Source organism: Natator depressus, chromosome 5, assembly GCF_965152275.1.
Source record: "Natator depressus isolate rNatDep1 chromosome 5, rNatDep2.hap1, whole genome shotgun sequence".
In the NCBI taxonomy this organism is placed as follows: Eukaryota; Metazoa; Chordata; order Testudines; family Cheloniidae; genus Natator; species Natator depressus.
The window spans coordinates 29,294,603-29,313,863 of record NC_134238.1 but is presented as its reverse complement, the minus strand read 5'-3'; the positions used below and the strand labels follow the sequence as shown (position 1 = coordinate 29,313,863).

Genomic DNA, 19,261 nt, shown 5'->3' with positions numbered 1-19,261 from the left:
AGAGGTACTTTCAGCACAGGGTGGGATTTCAAGAATCAGGATAAAGACTAAAAGAGCTCTGCTCTGATCTCAGACAAGTGGAGATTATTAAATCATTAAATCTTAAATCAGCAACTGAACATATCCCCAGGAAGCTTCAGTTAGTTTCCCAATCTGAGTTGCAAGCAGCACAATTTGCTTTAGACGGATTTGTAATTTTCTCTTTGGATGTGTAGATATCAAACATAAACATTGATCCCACTTCCATCTCATCCAGTGCCATGCACTGTTGGCTGTATGTTAAATTCACCACTCCTTTTGTGCTGTAACATTTTGTCTTAAACTTTCTATGGCTTTAAAGATAACAGCTACATTTTCTTTTTCAGAAAATATGCAGTGCACACACTTTGCAGAGACCAAGGAGCACAGACATCACCAACAATGGCCAAAAGATGTTTAAACTCAGTAACTCACCCTCGCTTGTAGAAAGAGAATCATTTGCATGAACCAGTGCCAGAATAAGCAACAGCTGCCGAAGATCCATACCTCTGGGTTCTGCAATCATAAAAGAGACAGTACAATCAGATTCTTTATGAACTCATCTCATTACATTTAAATGCAGTTTAATGTATCATCTAGTTTATTTAATTTCTGAATGGAGTTAAAGCAAAAGTTTATGACGGAAGCATGTTAGAATACATGTTATTGCCTCAAAGTCCTACCTTATATTACTCTCTCTGACAGACAGTAAATACTACTTCCAGAGGACTGCTTGTTTAATAAATACTGAGGGCAATGAGGGATTTTCTGGCCTTGGCCTATATTCCAGGAATTCTCCTTCATCACATTTTCCCCACACACCCTTTTGAGAATGAAATGAAAGGATTATCTTGTATTCACTTTGAAAATAAGAGCTGTTAGTAATGCATTTTTAAAAGGAAAAATATTTTATTCCATTTGCAGTAGTTCTCATCTCTCAAAAGTTCTGTTGGTTTCTCTCCTTTACCTTAGCGGACTTCCAGTGCTATGTTGCCTACCACATTGGTAGCATCACCAGAAAAAAGGTACAGATAAATTGAAGAGGGTTCAAAGAAGAGCCAGGGAAATGATTAGAGGATTAGAAAACAAAGCTTATAGCAGTGGTTCTCAACCTGTGGCCCGATCAGCACAGAGCTGTGGCCCATGTGACATCCTCAGGGCCATAGAGCAGCGAGGCCAAGAACAAGTGAGAAAAATACAATCTGTGGGTCTTGCTGCCCTTACAGGGAACATACTGTTGAAGCACTCATGAGGCCAAATGGATGGAGAGGAGACACAGCACTTGCTAACAAATTCATGAGCAACCAGCTCAGACTGAGACTGCTTAAGCTTCGGGTAATATTTAATTCACACTGAGCATGCTCAGAGGCTCGCAGGTATTAACCTGGTGACTTGAATATGTAACTTCAAACACTTGTCCGTACAAGGAATGAGACCACCACAAAGCCCTACTAGCAACTGAGCCATTGAGGTAGTATTGGATGCGGTCCACATAGCACACTGTGGGTCACATATGCGGTCCACTATGGTAAACAGATTGAGAACCACTGGCTTAATAGTGATAAACTGATTAGACTGGGCTTCTTAACTGTAACAAAGAGAAGGTTCAGGGCTGACTTGGTTACAGTCTATAAGTACCCACAAAGGGAACAAATATTTGAAAATGGGCTCCTCAGTTTAGCAGAGAAAGGTGTAACACGATTCAATGGCGACAAATTGAAACTAGACACATTCAAACTGGAAAGAAAGTGTATATTTTTAACCGTGAGAGCAATTAACTCCATTCGAACAATTTACCAAGGACTGTGGTGAATTCTCCATCACTGGCAATTTTTAAATCAATATTGGATGTTTTTCTAAAAGATCTGCTCTAGGAATTATTTGCAGAAGTTCTATGGCCTGTGTTACACAGGAGGTCAGGCTAGATCAGTGGTTCCAAAACTTTAACAGCCCGTGAACCTCTTTCACTAAATTGTGAAATCTCGTGTACCCCCTCCTAAAAATGAATATTTCCAGGGATTTAAGTTTAAATTTCCTCAGTGTGATGGATGCGCTTGTTTTGCTCTGCATAGCTCGTGGAAGTCCGGAACCACGGGAGAAGGATAAAGTCTCAGGTCTGGTTCGGCATCAAGTCTGTTTCTGTATTTGGTTTTCAGATGTGCATACGAGGAAAACACTTTCTCGCATAAGTATGTTATTGAAAATGGTAACAAAACTGCAGCAGCTTTTTCTTCCAGAAGAGGGTACTTGTTTCTTAAACTCAGCCAAAAGTTGATCAATGACAGATTTCTGAAACTCCTTTTCAGTTCGTAATCACAGGAGATCGCAATCAATCTCTCTTTTTCCTCAGTGTTCAATATCTGTGTTGAGAAAGTGGTATCATCAAAAGGGTTGCAAATCCAGTCATTATCACCTAACATAGCTGGAAAGTATTCCCTGAAAGTTGTGCAAAGTCCTTTTAGGTGTGCAGTTATATTGGTTTTAGTGCACTGATCCAACTGAAGGTTATGTTCTGCCAGGAAGTCATGAAGAGTACTGAAACACTCAGTTTGATTGTTTTCAAACAACTTTCCCAGAACTGCAACTTCTTTATCATGGATTCAACTCGCTCTTGCACATTGAAAACTGTTATATTGAGGCCTTGAAGAGATAAATTTAGGTCATTAATTCTTGAGACAATATCTGCTAAATAAGCTAGACTCTGGAGCCAGACATTATTTTCCATATAGCTGGCAAGGTGGAAAGGGTGGCTATTGGAAAAAAACCCTAGGATTTCCGTTCTAAGCTCAAACAAGCGCTCAAAGATTTTGCCCCGTGAGAGCCATCTAACTTCAGTATGGGTCAACAGACAATTGTGTATACTACCCATTTCTTCACAAAGTACATGAAATATTCTGGAATTTGTTGGCCGTGATTTTATGAAATTCACCATTTTCACTGCATTGTCCAGCACTTTCTTCAGTCCCTCAGGCATGCGTTTTGTTGCAAGGGCTTGTCTATGGATACTGCAGTGAGTCCAAGAGACTTTTGATGCAACCTTTTTTGTTTGAGCTACAAATCCAGTATACTTCCCCGTCATTCATGTGGCTCCATCAGTGTAAATGCCTAGGCAACGAAACCAATCTATTTCCTTTTCTTGAAAATATTCATTAGTCAGATTGAAGATCTCTTTTCCAGTTGTACGTTCTTCCAGTGGTCGGCAAAACCACAAGTCTTCTTCAACCATACCTTCATTCACATAACGTACAAACAGTAGCAAAATAGCTAGATTACCTACATCAGTTGATTCATCCAACTGTATAGCATAATATGGACTATTTTTCACTCTATGTACAATCGTGGTCTCTACATTATTTGACAGGTCATTAATTCTTCATGAAAATGTATTATTGGACAAAGGTGTCAATCCTTTTTGCAGCCTTTTCTCAGAGCACATGCACTACGTCTTTTATACATGGACCAATCAAGCTCTCTGCTATGGTATGGGCTTCTGATGCTTTTGTTACTCGGTAGCTCATGTGGTATGACACTTCAAGTGCATTTTCATTATCAGTACTTGCTTTGAATATAAATCTGGTAATGTCACTTTTCCTCTCAGCTAATTTTCGCTTGAAAAAAATCAACAGGGTTGTCGAGTTGTGCAGGATGCCTAGTTTCTAAATGGCGCCAAAGTAGAGAAGGTTCGAGGCTGCTGTTTGCTAGAACATCACCACAAATCACACACAGTGGTGATCTATTCTTGATCACCAATGCATGTAAAGCCATATTTTATATAATCATCGTCATATTTTCTTTTCTTTGTAAGTGAGTTTCCAGGACCATCATGATCGTTAGACTTAGATTTTCCATAGTGTGGACTTGAGGAAACACTAGCTGATCCTTGCGTCTTTACGCTTTCCTTTTTCAGCCACTTATCCATTGAACTTGTGTACAAAAGTTCTAATAAAAATAACACAGAGAGACTGCTAACAACCAACAAACTAGAAAATGAGAAGATTCATTCACGTCTCACTGAAGCAAAACAGCACTCCAGAGAGAATGACAATTACTGAGGCACCTTAACACTGTCACACTGGCTACAATGTGCTTCTGGCTGGTTTGGCTCACAAACAGCTTTTCTTCTGCCATGAGGTCTGTCTCTATGAGTGTGCCCTGTGAGGGACAAATTAGCTTGGACCACACCCCACATACAGCATGGCCCCTGCTCACTCTGTCCTCGATGCCAACTTCCCCTGTCTGACAAGGACGGGTCCGAGCGCCACCTGTGCGCCTGAGGTCTCAGCTGCCGCCCTACCCACCACAGGGCTCAGACTACTGGCCCCGTGCTGGGGTCTGGGCTGCCGCCCCAACTGCCTGGCCCTGCTCTCCCTGGGGCTCAAGCTGCCAGCCCTGTGTGGAGCGCTGGGGTTCAGGCTGCCAGCTCCCCCGCTGACAGGGGCAGGGCTTGGGTTGCCAGCCCCAACTGCCTAGCCCCGCTCATCCTGGGGCTCGGGCTGTCTGCCCTGCAACCAGGTCCCACCTGCTGCCTCCAATGCCCGGGGTCCTCTGGCCGCCATGAGTGAAATTTTTTTGGCAAAGCCCCTGTAACATTCTGTGAACCCCAGTTTGGGAACAACTGGGCGAGATGATCACAATGGTCCCTTCTAGCATTAGAATCTATGCATAACCATACCAAATAAAATAGAGAAGAAGGCTGGTCCTGCAGTTATGGTGCCAATATGGGACTTGGGAGACCTGAGTTCAATTCGCTGCTCTGCCACAGAGTTCCTCTGTGATCTCAAGCAAGTTATTTATGGTCTCTGTGCCTCAGTTCTCTGTAAGATGGCGATGATAGCACTGCCCAACGTCAGAGGTGGTATGAAGATAAAAGCATTAAGAGTTGTGCCGTGCTCAGATACTACGGTGATGGGGCCATACAAATATATAAGATAGATACCCTGTGTTTTTAGGGATATTACTAAAGACTTTCTTAAATAAGGGGTACAACTCCCAAACAAATGCCAAGGCTGATCTAATACTCCAGGGCCAGCACCGTGTCCTATGGTATGGGACTCCAGAGAACAAACTATGCATCCCAGCTCAGTGGACTACTGGAGACATTCATTATGGAGTCACATTAGCAGCTTCATCATTAGGGCTGTTTTGTGATCTGAATTTAAAACAGGATGGCAGTCCCTCTATTGCACACTTGAATGTTTGAATTTAGTAGACAAGGTGGGTGAGAATATTTTTTATTGGACCAACTTCTGTTGGTGAGAAAGACACACTTTTGCGCTTACAGAGCTCTACTTCAGATTCCTACCAACTTGTTCTCTTATGCATGCCTGCAGCCTGCATGTGTCTCAGAGGGAAGGTATGATGGAAGATGATCCTCCTTGAAGGAGCTGTGATATCCAATAGCAACCCAAGGTCCTTTACTAAAAGGAGTTCTAGTTCTGAAGGCAACACGGACTGAGCGCCTCACTGGTGTCCACAGCGCACACCTGCAGCTCCGAAGGGGACTTGGTAACTGCCCCCCCCCAGGAGAACTATCTTGGAGGGTTGGAGAGAGGCCACAAACAGTGATATCTTGCCACACGTCTGGCATTGACAGCTTGAGAATAATCTCAGAGGGGAAGGAGAGGAGAGATCTGTTCTAAGAGCTGAAGTAAAAACACACACACAAAAATAAACCAAAAAAAAAAAAAACACACCACATGATGAAACTGTTCTTGGTAGACAAGATCATTCTCAGGAGAAACCATTTCTGTGAAATGCCAGCTGCCCTCTAATTAGACAGAGCCACTGCCTAGCAGAAATCCAGAGAGGAATATTTAGAAATGACAGCAGATTGCGATGCTGAGGGCTGTCTCGCAAATCGGTTTCCCACAAGGACAGCATTGTTCAGGGGCTGGAACACTAGTTTAGTAAGAGCTGCTTCCCCACCCCCAGCTTCAGAAAAACCGACCCTTTACATAGTCCAGTAATGGTTCCTTCCACCACATACCATTAAGCGTAGGAGAAGACAAATTCCACTGTGAAGGCTCCTATTGCCTAGCAGATAAAAAAAAGCAACAATTGCAATGCACAATATTTTGGGGAGAGCTGTGTGGTAGGCTGTATAAACTCTGCCCTGCAGTGGGTATGGGGGAAGAGGGTTAAAACCAGCAAGAAGGGTTACAATAGCTGACTGTCCTCACTATAGTGATTGCCAAGAACCCCCTGCCGCCAGGGAATGTTTATATGGGTCAGCTGGGGCTAATTGCTCCAACAGAGAAAGGGAACCAGGAGCTATAAAAAGGGAAAGAATTTCTCTTTCTGGGCCTTTCTATACCAGTGCTGGAGTGATGATAGCCACAAGGAGCTTTAAACTTGACTTCTGCTAGTAGGGTGCTCACGCTGTCAGTGTAGGCAGGCGTGACCCAGACTAGAAATCGGTACAGAAAACCATGCTAGAGACAAGAAACCTAGCATAGTTTTTAGTTTACAGCGTGGATTGTAACACTGTTCTGTACTGGCCAGAAAAAACATCTCAACACCCTGTTAACAAGAATGTTATTCTAGGGTCAGACCTCTGAATCTGGAGAGTCCCTGGGACCTCATAAGACAAAGGGAAAAGGACTTCAGAAAGCCATTTTGTCCTGAATATACTGACCTCTGGCTAGCACAAAAGCTTTTTGCCTTGGCTACCAGCAACAACTCTCCAACCTTGAAACATGAGGTCATTTCAACTGCAGTCAGTCAGCTTCAGTGTAGTGAGCCTACCCTATTACATTCTTGGTTCCTGAAAATTTATATATAGCTTATTTGCCATAAGCTGAACAAAATTATTGTTAAGAGCATAGAACTGATTTGGGGAGGAGGGTTTAGTTTTCGCTGTGCTGCTGGCAATGACGGGCAAGGAGAAAGGCATAGAAAACGTACAAGTAAAAATAAATACATACAGATACCTCAATTACCAATTAATATGCTTGTAGGGGAAAAATACATGTAATATCAGGGGCTTTAAAGCACAGAACTATGTTGCATTTAAGATAGATGTAACATTTATTGGCGAAGGAGATTTATTACTGAGTTGAAATATATAGCCTTGCAGTGTTTTCCTGGAGAAAAGCTCAGTGTAATTCTTGCAGAGTATTTATACATTCCTCACAAATTACCTCATGGCAAGACTTGTGATAGCAAAGAAAGTCTCGTTTCTATTCTTGCATAATGAAATACAGATTCTGTCCAATGTACTTGGTGAAGGCATTTTGTCTGCTCACCCGTGTTCCACAGAATACCAACAAGAAAGAACAGTTCTCCAGCTAGAATGAGTTAACGCCCTTCAAATCTACACAAATTAAAATGGCCACAGACCCAAACCGTTGCATCATTCCCAGCCAACACTGAAGTCTGGATTAACTAACCAACAATGCCTGAATGAATGGCTTTTTCAACAGTGTCTTTTTCAGTATTATGTACCCACTTGAATTAAAGGACAGAAATAACTGTTGAATTTGTATTAAAAAGCTACAGTACACATATTGCAAGTGATAATCCATTACACCGGGGTGGGCAAACTACAGCCTGCAGGCTGGATCCGGCCCCTCAGGGCTTTGGATCCGGCCTGTGGGATTTTCCCCCGTGGTGCTGCAAGCCCCGCGCCACTCTCAGAAGCGGCCGGCACCACATCTCTGGGAGCCCGGGGGAGTCGGGGGGGGAAGAGGGAAGAGACAGAGGGTTCCGAGCCCCTCCTGTACCCCACCCCCCAACTCCCTGTCCTAAGCCCCCTGCCTGCACCTCACACCCCTCCTGCACCCCAACTCCCTGCTCTGAGCCCCCTGCTGCACCCTGCACCCCCAACCCTGACCTGAGCCCCTCCTGCACCTCAACCCCCTGCCCTGAGCCCCCTCATGCACTCCGCACCCTTCCTACACCCCTGCCCTGAGCCCCCTCCTGTACCCCAACGCCCTTCCCTGGGCCCCCTCATACGCCCCACAGCCCTCCTCTGCCCCAATCCCTGCCCTGACCCCGTTTCTGGACACCGCACCCCCTCCCACACCTCAACCCCCTGCCCTGCATACAATTTCCCCACCCAGATGGGGTCCTCAGCTCAAAAACTTTGCCCACCCCTGCATTACACTAAAGAATGAGAAATAATTCTGTGGAATAAGATATTGTGCCTTGCAAACAAACAATCCAGTGTCATCAACCAGAAAAACTCAGAATGCAATACTGAGCAAGTCTCATAAAATACTGCAGTATTTTATATGTGGGTTAGCCCATATTTTGGGATTATCACAAAACACAACCTACCAGTAAACTGAACCATGAAATAAAGGCATCTTTCTTTCATTAATCAGACTTCTACATAATAAGGAAGAGATTCAAATGAGTTAAAGGAGCTCTGATAAAAGAGGTTCTCAACTATTACTAACAGCTTTAATTATTGAAACTGGAAAAAAAATTACATCCATGTATAAATTTCTGTTCAGATTAGATTTTGTATAACTTAACTCCCCACCCCAAGTTTTGGACCTAAACCAGTGGTTCTCAACATACACATATCTCTGGGAGTATGTATGGGTCTTCCAGAGAGTACACTGACTCATCTAAATGTTTGCCTAGTTTTACAATAGGTTACATGAAAAGCACTAGAGAAGTCAGTACAAACTAAAATTTCACACAGACAGACTTGTTTATATTGCTCTATATACTATACACTGAAATATAAGTACAAAATTTATATTCCAATTTATTTATAACTATATGGTAAAAGTGAGAAAGTTAAGTGATTTTTCAGTAATAGCGTGCTGTGACATTTTTGTATTTTATGTCTGATTTTGTATGCAAGTAGTTTTTAAATGAGGGGTACGCAAGATAAATCAGACTGCTGCCAGGGGTACTGTAGTTTGGAAAGTTTGAGAGTCACGGACCTTAACTACTCAAAAGCCTCACTTCAAGATCAAACCCCATAGACTTCAGGTAGTCCTAATTTAGCTGATAAAATATCACTATTCACACTATATGCCTTCAGTAATTTGACCAGGAGAAAAATCTCTCTTTTATGGATGGATACATCAAATACTTAATTTGATGTCCCCACTTCAACAGAAGACAGGGAGAAACAGGTCAACTGAGCAGCACCAAAGACTGATTGAAGGGTAGCAAGACAGGAGGCTTCTGCCTGCAGAAGAGTGCTAAATTGTAAGGATGGATGCAGGGAACTGTTCTGGGTATTCATTTGACACAGAAGCAGAAAATTTTTCCAAGCTCTATGCTTTTCCTTCTGTCATCCACTAACTGCCATGGTACTGTACACTTGACAGCAGAGCAGATGTATTCCACTTGAATGCACCTGGAACATTTAGCAGCTGCTTAGCTTTTTGTTTAAAATAACTCATTATGACTAGGGCTGTCAACTGCAGTTAACTCACGTGATTAACTCAAAAAAATGAACTGCGATTCATTGCAGTTTTAATTGCACTGTTAAACAATAATAGAATATCAACTAAAACTTATTAAATATTTTTGGATGTTTTTCTACATACATTGATTTCAATTACAACATAGAATACACAGTGTACAGTGCTCACTTTATATTATTTTTATTACAAATACATGCACTGTAAAAATGATAAACAAAAACAGTATTTTCAATTCCCGTCATACAAGTACTGTAGTGCAATCTCTTTATCATGAAAGTGCAACTTACAAATGTAGATTTTTTTTTTGGTTACATAACTGCACTCAAAAACAAAACAATGTAAAACTTCAGAACCTACAAGTCCACTCAGTCCTACTTCTTGTTCAGCCAATCGCGAAGACAAACAAGTTTGTTTACATTTATGGGAGATAATGCTGCCTGCTTCTTATTTACCATTTCATCTGAAAGTGAGAACAGGCATTCGCATGCCACTTTTGTAGCCAGTGTTGAAAGATATTTATGTGCCAGATATGCTAAACACTGGTATGTCTCTTCATGATTCGGCCACCATTCCAGAGGACATGCTTCCATGCTGATGATTCTCGTTAAAAAAGAATGTGTTAATTAAATTTGTGACTGTCCTTGGAGGAGAATTGTATGTCTCCTGTTCCATTTTACCTGCATTCTGCCATATATTTCATGTTATAGCAGTCTCGGATGATTACCCAGCACATGTCCGTTTTAAGAACACTTTCACAGCAGATTTGACAAAACACAAAGAAAGCACCAGTGTGAGATTTCTAAAGATAGCTACAGCACTCGACCCAAGGTTTAAGAATCTGAAGTGCCTTCCAAAATCTGAGAGGGACAAGGTGTGGACCATGCTTTCAGACGTCTTAAAAGAACAACACTCCGATGCAGAAACTACAGACCCCGAACCCCCAAAAAAGAAAATCAACCTTCTGCTGGTGACACCTGACTCAGATGATGAAAATCCGCTCTCCTCTGCTTTGGATCGTTATCGAGCAGAAGACGCATGTCTTCTGGAATGGTGGTTGAAGCATGAAAGGACATATGAATCTTTAGCACATCTGGCACATAAATATCTTGCAGTGCCAGCTACAACACTGCCATGCGAATGCCTATTCTCATTTTCAGGTGACAGTGTGAACAAGACGTGGGCAGCATTCTCTCCTGCAATTATAACCAAACTTGTTTGTCTGAGGAATTGGCTAAAGTAGGACCAAGTGGACTTGTAGGTTCTAAAGTTTTACATTGTTTTATTTTTGAATGCAGTTATTTTTTGTACATAATTCACATTTGTAAGTTCAACTTTCATTATAAAGAGATTGAACTAAAGTACTTGTATTAGGTGAATTGAAACATACTATTTCTTTTGTTTTTTACAGCGAAATATATGTAATCAAAAATATAAAGTGAGCACTGTACACTTTATATTCTGTGTTGTAATTGAAATCAAGATATTTGAAAATGTAGAAAACATACAAAATATTAAAATAAATGGTATTCTGTTATTGTTTAATCACGTGATTAATCACAATTAATTTTTTTAATCACTTGACAGCCCTAGTAATTTTTAAACTTGCTCTCTCCCTATTTTAGCCTCAGATCCTAGCTCACTTTCACTGGCATTCACTACGTTAGCTGTCTAATCGCTACTAACGCTTTTGGTGAAAAAACAAACAAAAAGAGTCATTTAGCATTTCTGCCATTTTCACATTTTCTGTTATTGCTTTTCTCCCCTCATTGAATAATGGGCCTACCCTGTCCTTGGTCTTCCTCTTGCTTCTAATGTATCTGTAACATGTTTTCTAGAATTCTGACTTTAAGCATGCAAGTAGTCCCACTTTAAGCATGCAAGTAGTCCCAAAGTGAAGCACACGCCTAAATATTCCACTTGATTGGAACCAGAGTTCTCAGTACCTTGTAGGACAAAGTCCTAGGAACACAACACAGAAATGGGAACACAAGCAAAATCACCTTATGGCCACAAAGTTATGTAACAGTAACAAAAGCAGAATTAGATTCCCATCCAGCAATGCACTTAAGTATGCACTTAAACATAAGTTGCGACTTATAGGGCTACTCGCTTACTTAAAGTCATGCATTTGTTTCAGTGCTCCATTTGATCGGAACCTTAGAGGAAGCTACTTCTACTGCTATGGCAGATGTTCAGTCTCAAGTCTTTTTAATGTTGATCACTATGGTATTTACGTATTGCAGGAAACTAACAAGCATGGAAGCACTTTTTGGAGAACAGTGTGGGACTGGGATAATGGAAGACTGGATTTGCACCCACTATGAAGTCAGCATATGATGTCTCAAACTTTTCCAAGCTTGACATGCACAACAGATATAGCTAAGAATACAACAATTAGTGTAAGTGAAATTTAAAAGGTTAAATGAAACGCTCGCTTAACTCAGTGGGAGCAGGCTGGCTAACGCAGAGTATTTTTGAAATTACCACATGACTTTTAAAAAGTACTATCTTCAAATCAACCCCTGGACTGTTTCAGTGAACCTTAAGTAAATGAGATGGAGGGAGGGTTGTCATTAGGTGGCTCATTTTAAATAGCTACACTTAATTTATTTTCTGTAATGCCAGCACCTTCCAGAGGCCATAAAATAAAGTATAGGAAGCTGGAATTTATGTGGACTAATGGAACTGCTTAATGGTGGATTAACAAGAAACAAAATGTGTTATAAACACTAAACTCATGCTAAATTATTTCACATGCTACTAATCAGATTAAAATCTGCATAAGAAGAATTGACATAGTATTAAGCAAAAGTTATTGACGTAAGTATTAGATAAAATACAGGATGATAAGTGATAGTCAAAGGGTTTTTACTGGCATGAGTTTGGGAAGACCACATTACTCACAAGTGGCAAAGTGATCAGAGAATTACAAGAACTCCTCACTTAACGTTGTAGTTATGTTCCTGAAAAATGCGACTTTAAGTGAAACCATGTTAAGCGAACCCAATTTCCCCATAATAATAAATGTAAATAGTGATGAACTAGCTTTTGGCTGAGCCCTCAAGGGTTAACACGTTGTTAATGTAGCCTCACAGTACAAGGCAGCAGGAATGGAGGAAAGGGACACAGCAAGCATGGCAAACAAGAGACAGACACACACACCCTGTGTGTGTGAGAGAGAGATGTGCACTGCCCCTTTAAGTAAGCTGATCTCATTTTTAAGTGGATCAGGAAGTTGAGACAGCACCTGCCCAAGCTCTCTCTGTCTCTCTCTGTCCATGTCCCCAGCCTGCTCTATATGGAGAAGGAGTAAGCGGGGTGCAGGGGGACACCCTGACATTAGCCCCCCCCGCCCCTCCCCTTCCTCCTCCCGACTCCCGGACAGAAAGCAGGAGGCTCCCAGGAGCAGCTCCAAGGCAGAGGGCAGGAGCAGCACATGGCAGTGGGGGGAGGGACAGCTGAACTGCCGGCAATTGATAGCCTGCTGAGTGGCTGCCTCACAGGGAACTTAGGGGAGTGGGGAGCTGATAGGGGGGCTGCCGGTCCACCTTGGTTCCAAGCCCCCACCAGCTAGCTGCAACAGGCTGTTCTTCCTGCAAGCAGTGGACAAAGCAGACGGCTGCCAAACGTTAGAAGGGAGCATTACACAACTTTAAACGAGCATGTTCCCTAACTGATCGATGTAAGCAGAGTCAGGATGAGCTCCACCCTGACATCTGGTGGTGAGGTGTGGCAAGTTGTGGAAAAGAACTTCAGGGGCCGATTCATTTGCATAGGCACACCCACCCCGCCTAGAATGAGGCCATAACTGCCCAAACGGTCACTTTCGCTGTTGTGGGATCCCCCGTGTCTCTGTTATTGGGGCGGGAAGAATAAATTGTTATTACCCTGATTATGGGAACTGTGCTTGGAACTGTACTTGGCCTTTTGTTATGATGGAGGGACTCACCATCAACTAAGTAGCGCTCGCTAGGCAAGGGACATGGGTTCCAAAACTCTGTGAATTGAGAGAGGCTTGAGACAGGTATTAGTACCTGGTGGTGTGGGCCCCTTTGTGAGGGGCTGAAACACCAATTGCACCTCTGTCTCTCTCCACTGTGGAATGTCAGAGCTAATTTTGGGTCTATTAAGAGTCTTGCTACAGGTACTCTGCTGAATTCACTTTGGCCTTATGGTGCACCAGCACTAAGGCTCCCACTACTATGAGCTGAAATCACTGAGCACTGTGTCAAGTAGTGGGGAGCCGGAAGATCTAGAGTGCAGTGGTGCTGTTCGTGGATAGGCTGGCGGAGTGTTCGTGAGACGGTGAGGCGAGCTGTGCAGAGCGGAGCTGTTTGTGAGACGGCGAGCTGTGCAGAGCAGAGCTGTTTGTGAGACGGCGAGCTGTGCAGAGCAGAGCTGTTTGTGAGACGGCGGAGTGGAGCATTTGTGAGACGGCGAGCTGTGCAGAGCGGAGCCGTTCGTGGTGGAGCGGAGCCATTCGTGAGACGGTGGAGCGGAGCGGAGCCCTGTGGGGCAGTCAGCTTCAGGACACGTAAGGTGCCCCTTACCTCTTTCCCCACACACAGGCACATTTTAGCCAGACTGGGGGGTAACACTATGCAGATGAACTTTTGAACTCTGGGGCTGGACTTTTTGTACTTTGGGTGATTTGTGGATTGCTGGACTCAAGAGACGTTTGGGTTCTGGGACTCAAGAACCCGAGGGAAAGGATGAGGCCCAATTTGCTGGGGTGGGTCTTTGCTCATGGTTTGGTTAATGAACACTAGTTGTGGTGTTTCCCCAATTTAATGCTGATGTCGTTTACCTCATGTTATTAAAGATTCTCTGCTACACCGAGACTCTGTGCTTGTGAGAAGGGAAGTATTGCCTCTTTGAGGCGCCCAGGGGGTGTGTAAGATTTTCCCAGGTCACTGGGTGGGGGCTCGAGCCAGTTTTGCATTTGCTTTGATGAGAGGGAACCCCTGTGTACTGAACCCGGCCCTTGCTGCTATCAACTTGGCCTGGCAGAAGGGTTACATCAGCAACATAAAAGAACGAAACAACATTAACTGGGACGACTTTAAATGAGAAGCTCCTGTATACTGGTCATCAGAAAAAAGTACTAAATCAAACCTTTTCATCCCACACTCCACTCTCCTATATTTTCTATGGCCTGTACTACAAAGTTGCACAGGTTTAATAGAAGGTGTGGCGTTAAGCTGATTTAGTTATACCAATGCAACTTTGTGTCTCGATATTTATTAGTTAAGTCTGCACCTGTAATTTACTAACCTGAGTAAGCCTGATTTAAACTGATATGTGTCCACACAGGAGTTTGCAATGGTTCAATTAAATTGTTTTTTAAAGCAACTGAAAGTCAGACTGGTGCAACTTGGGTGTGTAAACAAGCCCCATGTCCCATATAGCATACAGAAGAAATATTTTAGGCAAGCATCAGACCATCATTAAAGAGTTTATTGGCACTACCAGCTATAAAGTCAGACCCCTTAGGTACTGAATCATGGGCTGATTCTCCACTGCCTTGCAGTTCACACCTCACAAATCTGAAGATGAAAGCCACAGAAAATTACCTAGCAGTAACTCTTGCATTCAAGAGTTGTATTACTTAATATATAGCCATACAGAAAAGATAATGGGCCAGGTCCTTAGCTGGTGTAAACTGGCATAGCACCACTGAAGTCCATAGAGTTAAATTGATTTATGTCAACTAAGGATGAGGATCCGATTTGGTATTTTATACAAATTTGTACGAGAAATTCGTAGCAACTTTTGAACTCTCACAACAAATCTCTCAGTGAGACAAGAAATGAACTATTGGAGACCTCAAGATCATAAAATAAAGTTGTAGCACACAGTGAAGAAAGAAATAATGACAACCACCTATAATCCAAAGTGATTAGCAATTTCGATATTGCTAACCATTAGTTAGTCCTCTATCTACTTGCTTTTTCAAATATTAACACTGAGTTGTATCTTCTGTATGTTTATTACTCTTCTTCAACCAGTGTAACTAAGGAGCAATGGCAGATGTGAAATGGCACATTAAGCACCACTAAAACACCAAAGAGGAGTGCATTAGTAACTCTGTATCATAACTTTTATCTTCAGACATGAAAGATGGAAGAAGTGTAGCTATCAACCCACAAAAACATGGCACCAACATTTTACTTTGTGTGTTATAAATAGAAAGGTCTCTTGATGGGGAGAAAGAGTGGCTGACAAACTGATGCTGACCTGGATGAATCAATGCCATGACCCTCATCTACAGGAAATTCACAGCACTATATTCTAAGGTGAAGGAGGTGTAAAACCTCTGGAGCAGATTCACCTGCTTTGAGTATTAAATTGGGAAACCATGTGTCTGTATTGTCCTAATTTTTGTTTATTATTTATACAGCTCCACAGGAGTGTTTGGCACTTTACAGACAAAATTACATGATTTTTGCCCTGAGGAATTTACAAGCTAACAGCCTGATCCTTTTCACATTTAACTACCAGGCTTACCACTTACTACTGCACATACAGTGGAGTCGCATCTCACGCAGGGGTTAGGTTCTAAAGTCAACGCGTAAGGCGAAAATCACATATAGTCAAAATTACCCTTAAATCGCCCATAAAGTACAGTATACTGTACATGGTTTTGTGTATACAACCCTGTACAGTAATATGTATAAATGTATACAGTAATGTACAGTATATAATAAAGAGTACATATGCAAAATATAATTTTATAGTACTGTATTTTTAATTACAGGGGGGTAATTACAGGGGGTTGTCAGGGCTTGATGTCGATCCAGGAGACAGAGGTGACGGAGAGCTTGGGTGATGGTTGGCTCTGGTTCAGCTCGAGAAGTTGATTGCATAGGCTCATCTGTTGCTGGTTGTTTTTCAAGGAAAAACATGGTGATCGGCAACTGTCGCTGTTGGTCTCTTGAGCTGCTCAAACATTTCTTGATACAGTCTCAAATCGTCCGTAATACGACGTGTGATTTTGAGGCTTCGTTCCATAGAGGGTCGTATTCAGAAATTAAATCATTTAACTGTTTCGCTGCTGGGAACACTTCAGCAAATTTATGAAGATTCCAATTTGCTGGCTCTTCCTGTTAGTCGTCATCATCTTCATCTTCTGTAGACGATTTTATCAGTTCCTCTAACTCTTCGTTAGTCAATGTTTCTCTACATTTCTCAAATAATTCTTCAATTTCTTCCTCAAGGATGTCGACGAAGCCATCACCACCCACTTGCCTGGCCACCTGAACAATGTGTTTCACTTCTTTGTCAATGGTTGGGAAACCCTTAAAATCATTCACACATTCTTTCCATAGGTTTTGCCAACATGCATTGACTGTTTCAGGCTTGATTGCATCCATTGCCTGTTTAATATAAGTGATGCAATCGAAAATGTTGAAGGACTTCCAACACTCCATCACATTAAGATTGGGATCAGCATCCATAGCGCTATGTATCTGTGAGAATGTAAGCCTCATGTACGTGGCCTTGAAACAGCGAATCATGCCTTGGTTGAGAGGTTGGAGGAGGTATTGGGGGCTGGAGGGAAAGAGAAAGACAACTTCAAGATTGTTATGCACAAACCGGAGTGCCTCAGGATGGCCAGGAGCACTGTCTACGATCAGCAACACTTTAAAGTCAAGTCCTTTCTCTTCGAGGTACCGCTTGACCTCCGAAATGAAACACTTGTGGAACCAATCCAGAAATAATGCTGCCATCACGCAAGCCTTTTTATTGGATTACCAGAACCAGGCAGGGGATTTCTGTTCTTGCCTTTTAGGGCACAGGGATTTGCAGCCCTGTAGAGCAAGCCCAGCTTTATTAAATGCCTTGCCACAAAACAACACAGTCACACTGTCTTTAACTGCTTTGAAGCCAGGGGCTTGTCTTTCTGATTTCGAAGGGTAAGTGCGGTTGGGCATTTTTTTTCCCAGAAGAGCCCAGTCTCGTCAGCATTAAAAACTTGTTCCGGAAGAAAGCCCTTTTCTTCTGTGATTTTCTTTGATTGTTCGGGGCAGGCTTTTGCTGCCTCTTCGTTGGCAGATGCAGCTTCACCAGTAGTCTGCACATGTTTGAGGTTGAAGCGGTTCCTAAAACTGTTAAGCCCACCTTGGCTGGCTTTCAATTCCTTCTCATCAGAAGGCTGTCCCTCTTCGGCGGGAGGTTTGAACAGCATGTAGAGGCTAAGAGTCTTTTCTCGCAACGTGTTGCCATCGATAGGCACAGGTTTACGGTTCATGTCTTCCAGCCATAAGTTTAATGCCTTTTCAGTCTTCACTAAAGTCTTATCATGCACCTGGCTCGTCACCTTAGCAGTTATTGGAGTACTTGATGCCACGGCTTGACGAATTTCTCTCTTGGGAATCTTGATGGCACGGATGCTAGATTCGTTGCAGCCATATTTACGCGCCACACTGGAGACCAACGTACCGTCTCTCAATAAGTCCAACACAGCCAGTTTTTCCTCCAGAGTTGGAACAGATCGCTGTTTCTTCAGTTGAGTACCAGATGAAGTAGTTGGCTTGCGTTTAGGGGCCATGTTGTACAAAAAATATGTACAGTATCTTTAAACCCTAGAATCACATTCAGCGCAGCGAGATGCTCACACTATGAGAGGCACGCGGGAACTGAGACCGACTGAGGGAACAGCAGATTCACGTCGCCCATCTCACACTCACTCTGGGGCATATGCTCATTGAGTGGAATAGTGGGCGGAATCGCCCGCACTATTTACAGGTATCTTGTTATTTTTCTTTTTTTTTGCCGAGCGCATAAAGTTGAATTCACGTAAGTTAAATGCACGTATGATGCAACTCACCTGGTAATCCCATTGACTTCATTAGGACTACTCATGGTAGTTTGCGCTGTGCCTGGTAGTGTTTGCACTATAAGGTACCAAATTAGACACATGGCGTGATTTATGATCAGACTGTGGAGGTTGGGAGTTATAACTCAACATTTTCTTTTCAGATTACTTTTCAGATTTTAAAAGCCACCCTCACTTCATTGACCTTGTGTTGATGCTGAAATAACTGGTAATTCTGCTTTGATATGAATCAAGCAGCAAAGTGCCCTGTGTAACTGGCTCTCCTGCACTTAATCTACATGTTTATACCACATTACTGAATAGTTAGGATTGCAGTTTAACCACAAGGCTATTAGTCTTACTTATGTGATTATGCATGGAATCTCTTCTCATTCCATACATGACCAACTGCCAGGGGCACCCCAGTTACTTGATTCTACCTAGTGGCTTTGGGAAAACAGTATGACTGCCCCCACCTTTTTTTTTTTTTTTTTTTTTTTTATTAAAAACAGTTCTTACACTCACCAAGTTTGAAGTTGCAAGAAACAAATCAAGGGACAAATAATACATATAGATGCATTCATGGTTGTGTTTTTAAAGAGACCTTATTGCATTGGATACAAAGATATTGTTAACGTTTGGAAGACATTAACAGTTATTTCATATGCTCCCAAGATACGTATGGCACTTCAAACTCAAACTTGAATCAGGTTTATATGTAATTACAGTCACAACGAGCAACATTTGTCATGACACTAATTGATCTTAGGTCTTAAAACACACTGAAATTGAGACTAACGTCTTACTTTACATACCTACAGCGGTACAGCTATATGGCTGCAGCTGCGCCGCTGTAAGGTCTCCCATGTTGCCACTCTATGCTGATGGGAGAGAGCTCTCCCATCAACATAATTAAACCATCCCCAACTAGGAGCAGTAGCTAGATCAGCAGGAGAGTGTCTCCCGCAAACATAGCCCTGTCCACACCGGCACTTGGCGGTGAAACTTATGTCAATCAGGGATGTGGTTTTTTCAC

At 42.5% G+C, this 19,261-nt stretch overlaps 1 protein-coding gene across 3 annotated transcripts in view; it reads right to left on the bottom strand.

Moving 5' to 3' along the window:
- The window catches only part of GHR (growth hormone receptor), a 209,417-nt gene that overhangs the window by 110,520 nt on the left and 79,636 nt on the right, over positions 1 to 19,261 (bottom strand). For all 3 annotated transcript variants that reach the window (XM_074952511.1, XM_074952510.1, XM_074952512.1), the window contains one exon: positions 454 to 534. In XM_074952511.1, coding sequence (XP_074808612.1) covers positions 454 to 523 — 70 coding nt within the window. In that variant the 5' untranslated portion in view covers positions 524 to 534. The remainder of the gene's footprint in view (positions 1 to 453; positions 535 to 19,261) is intronic.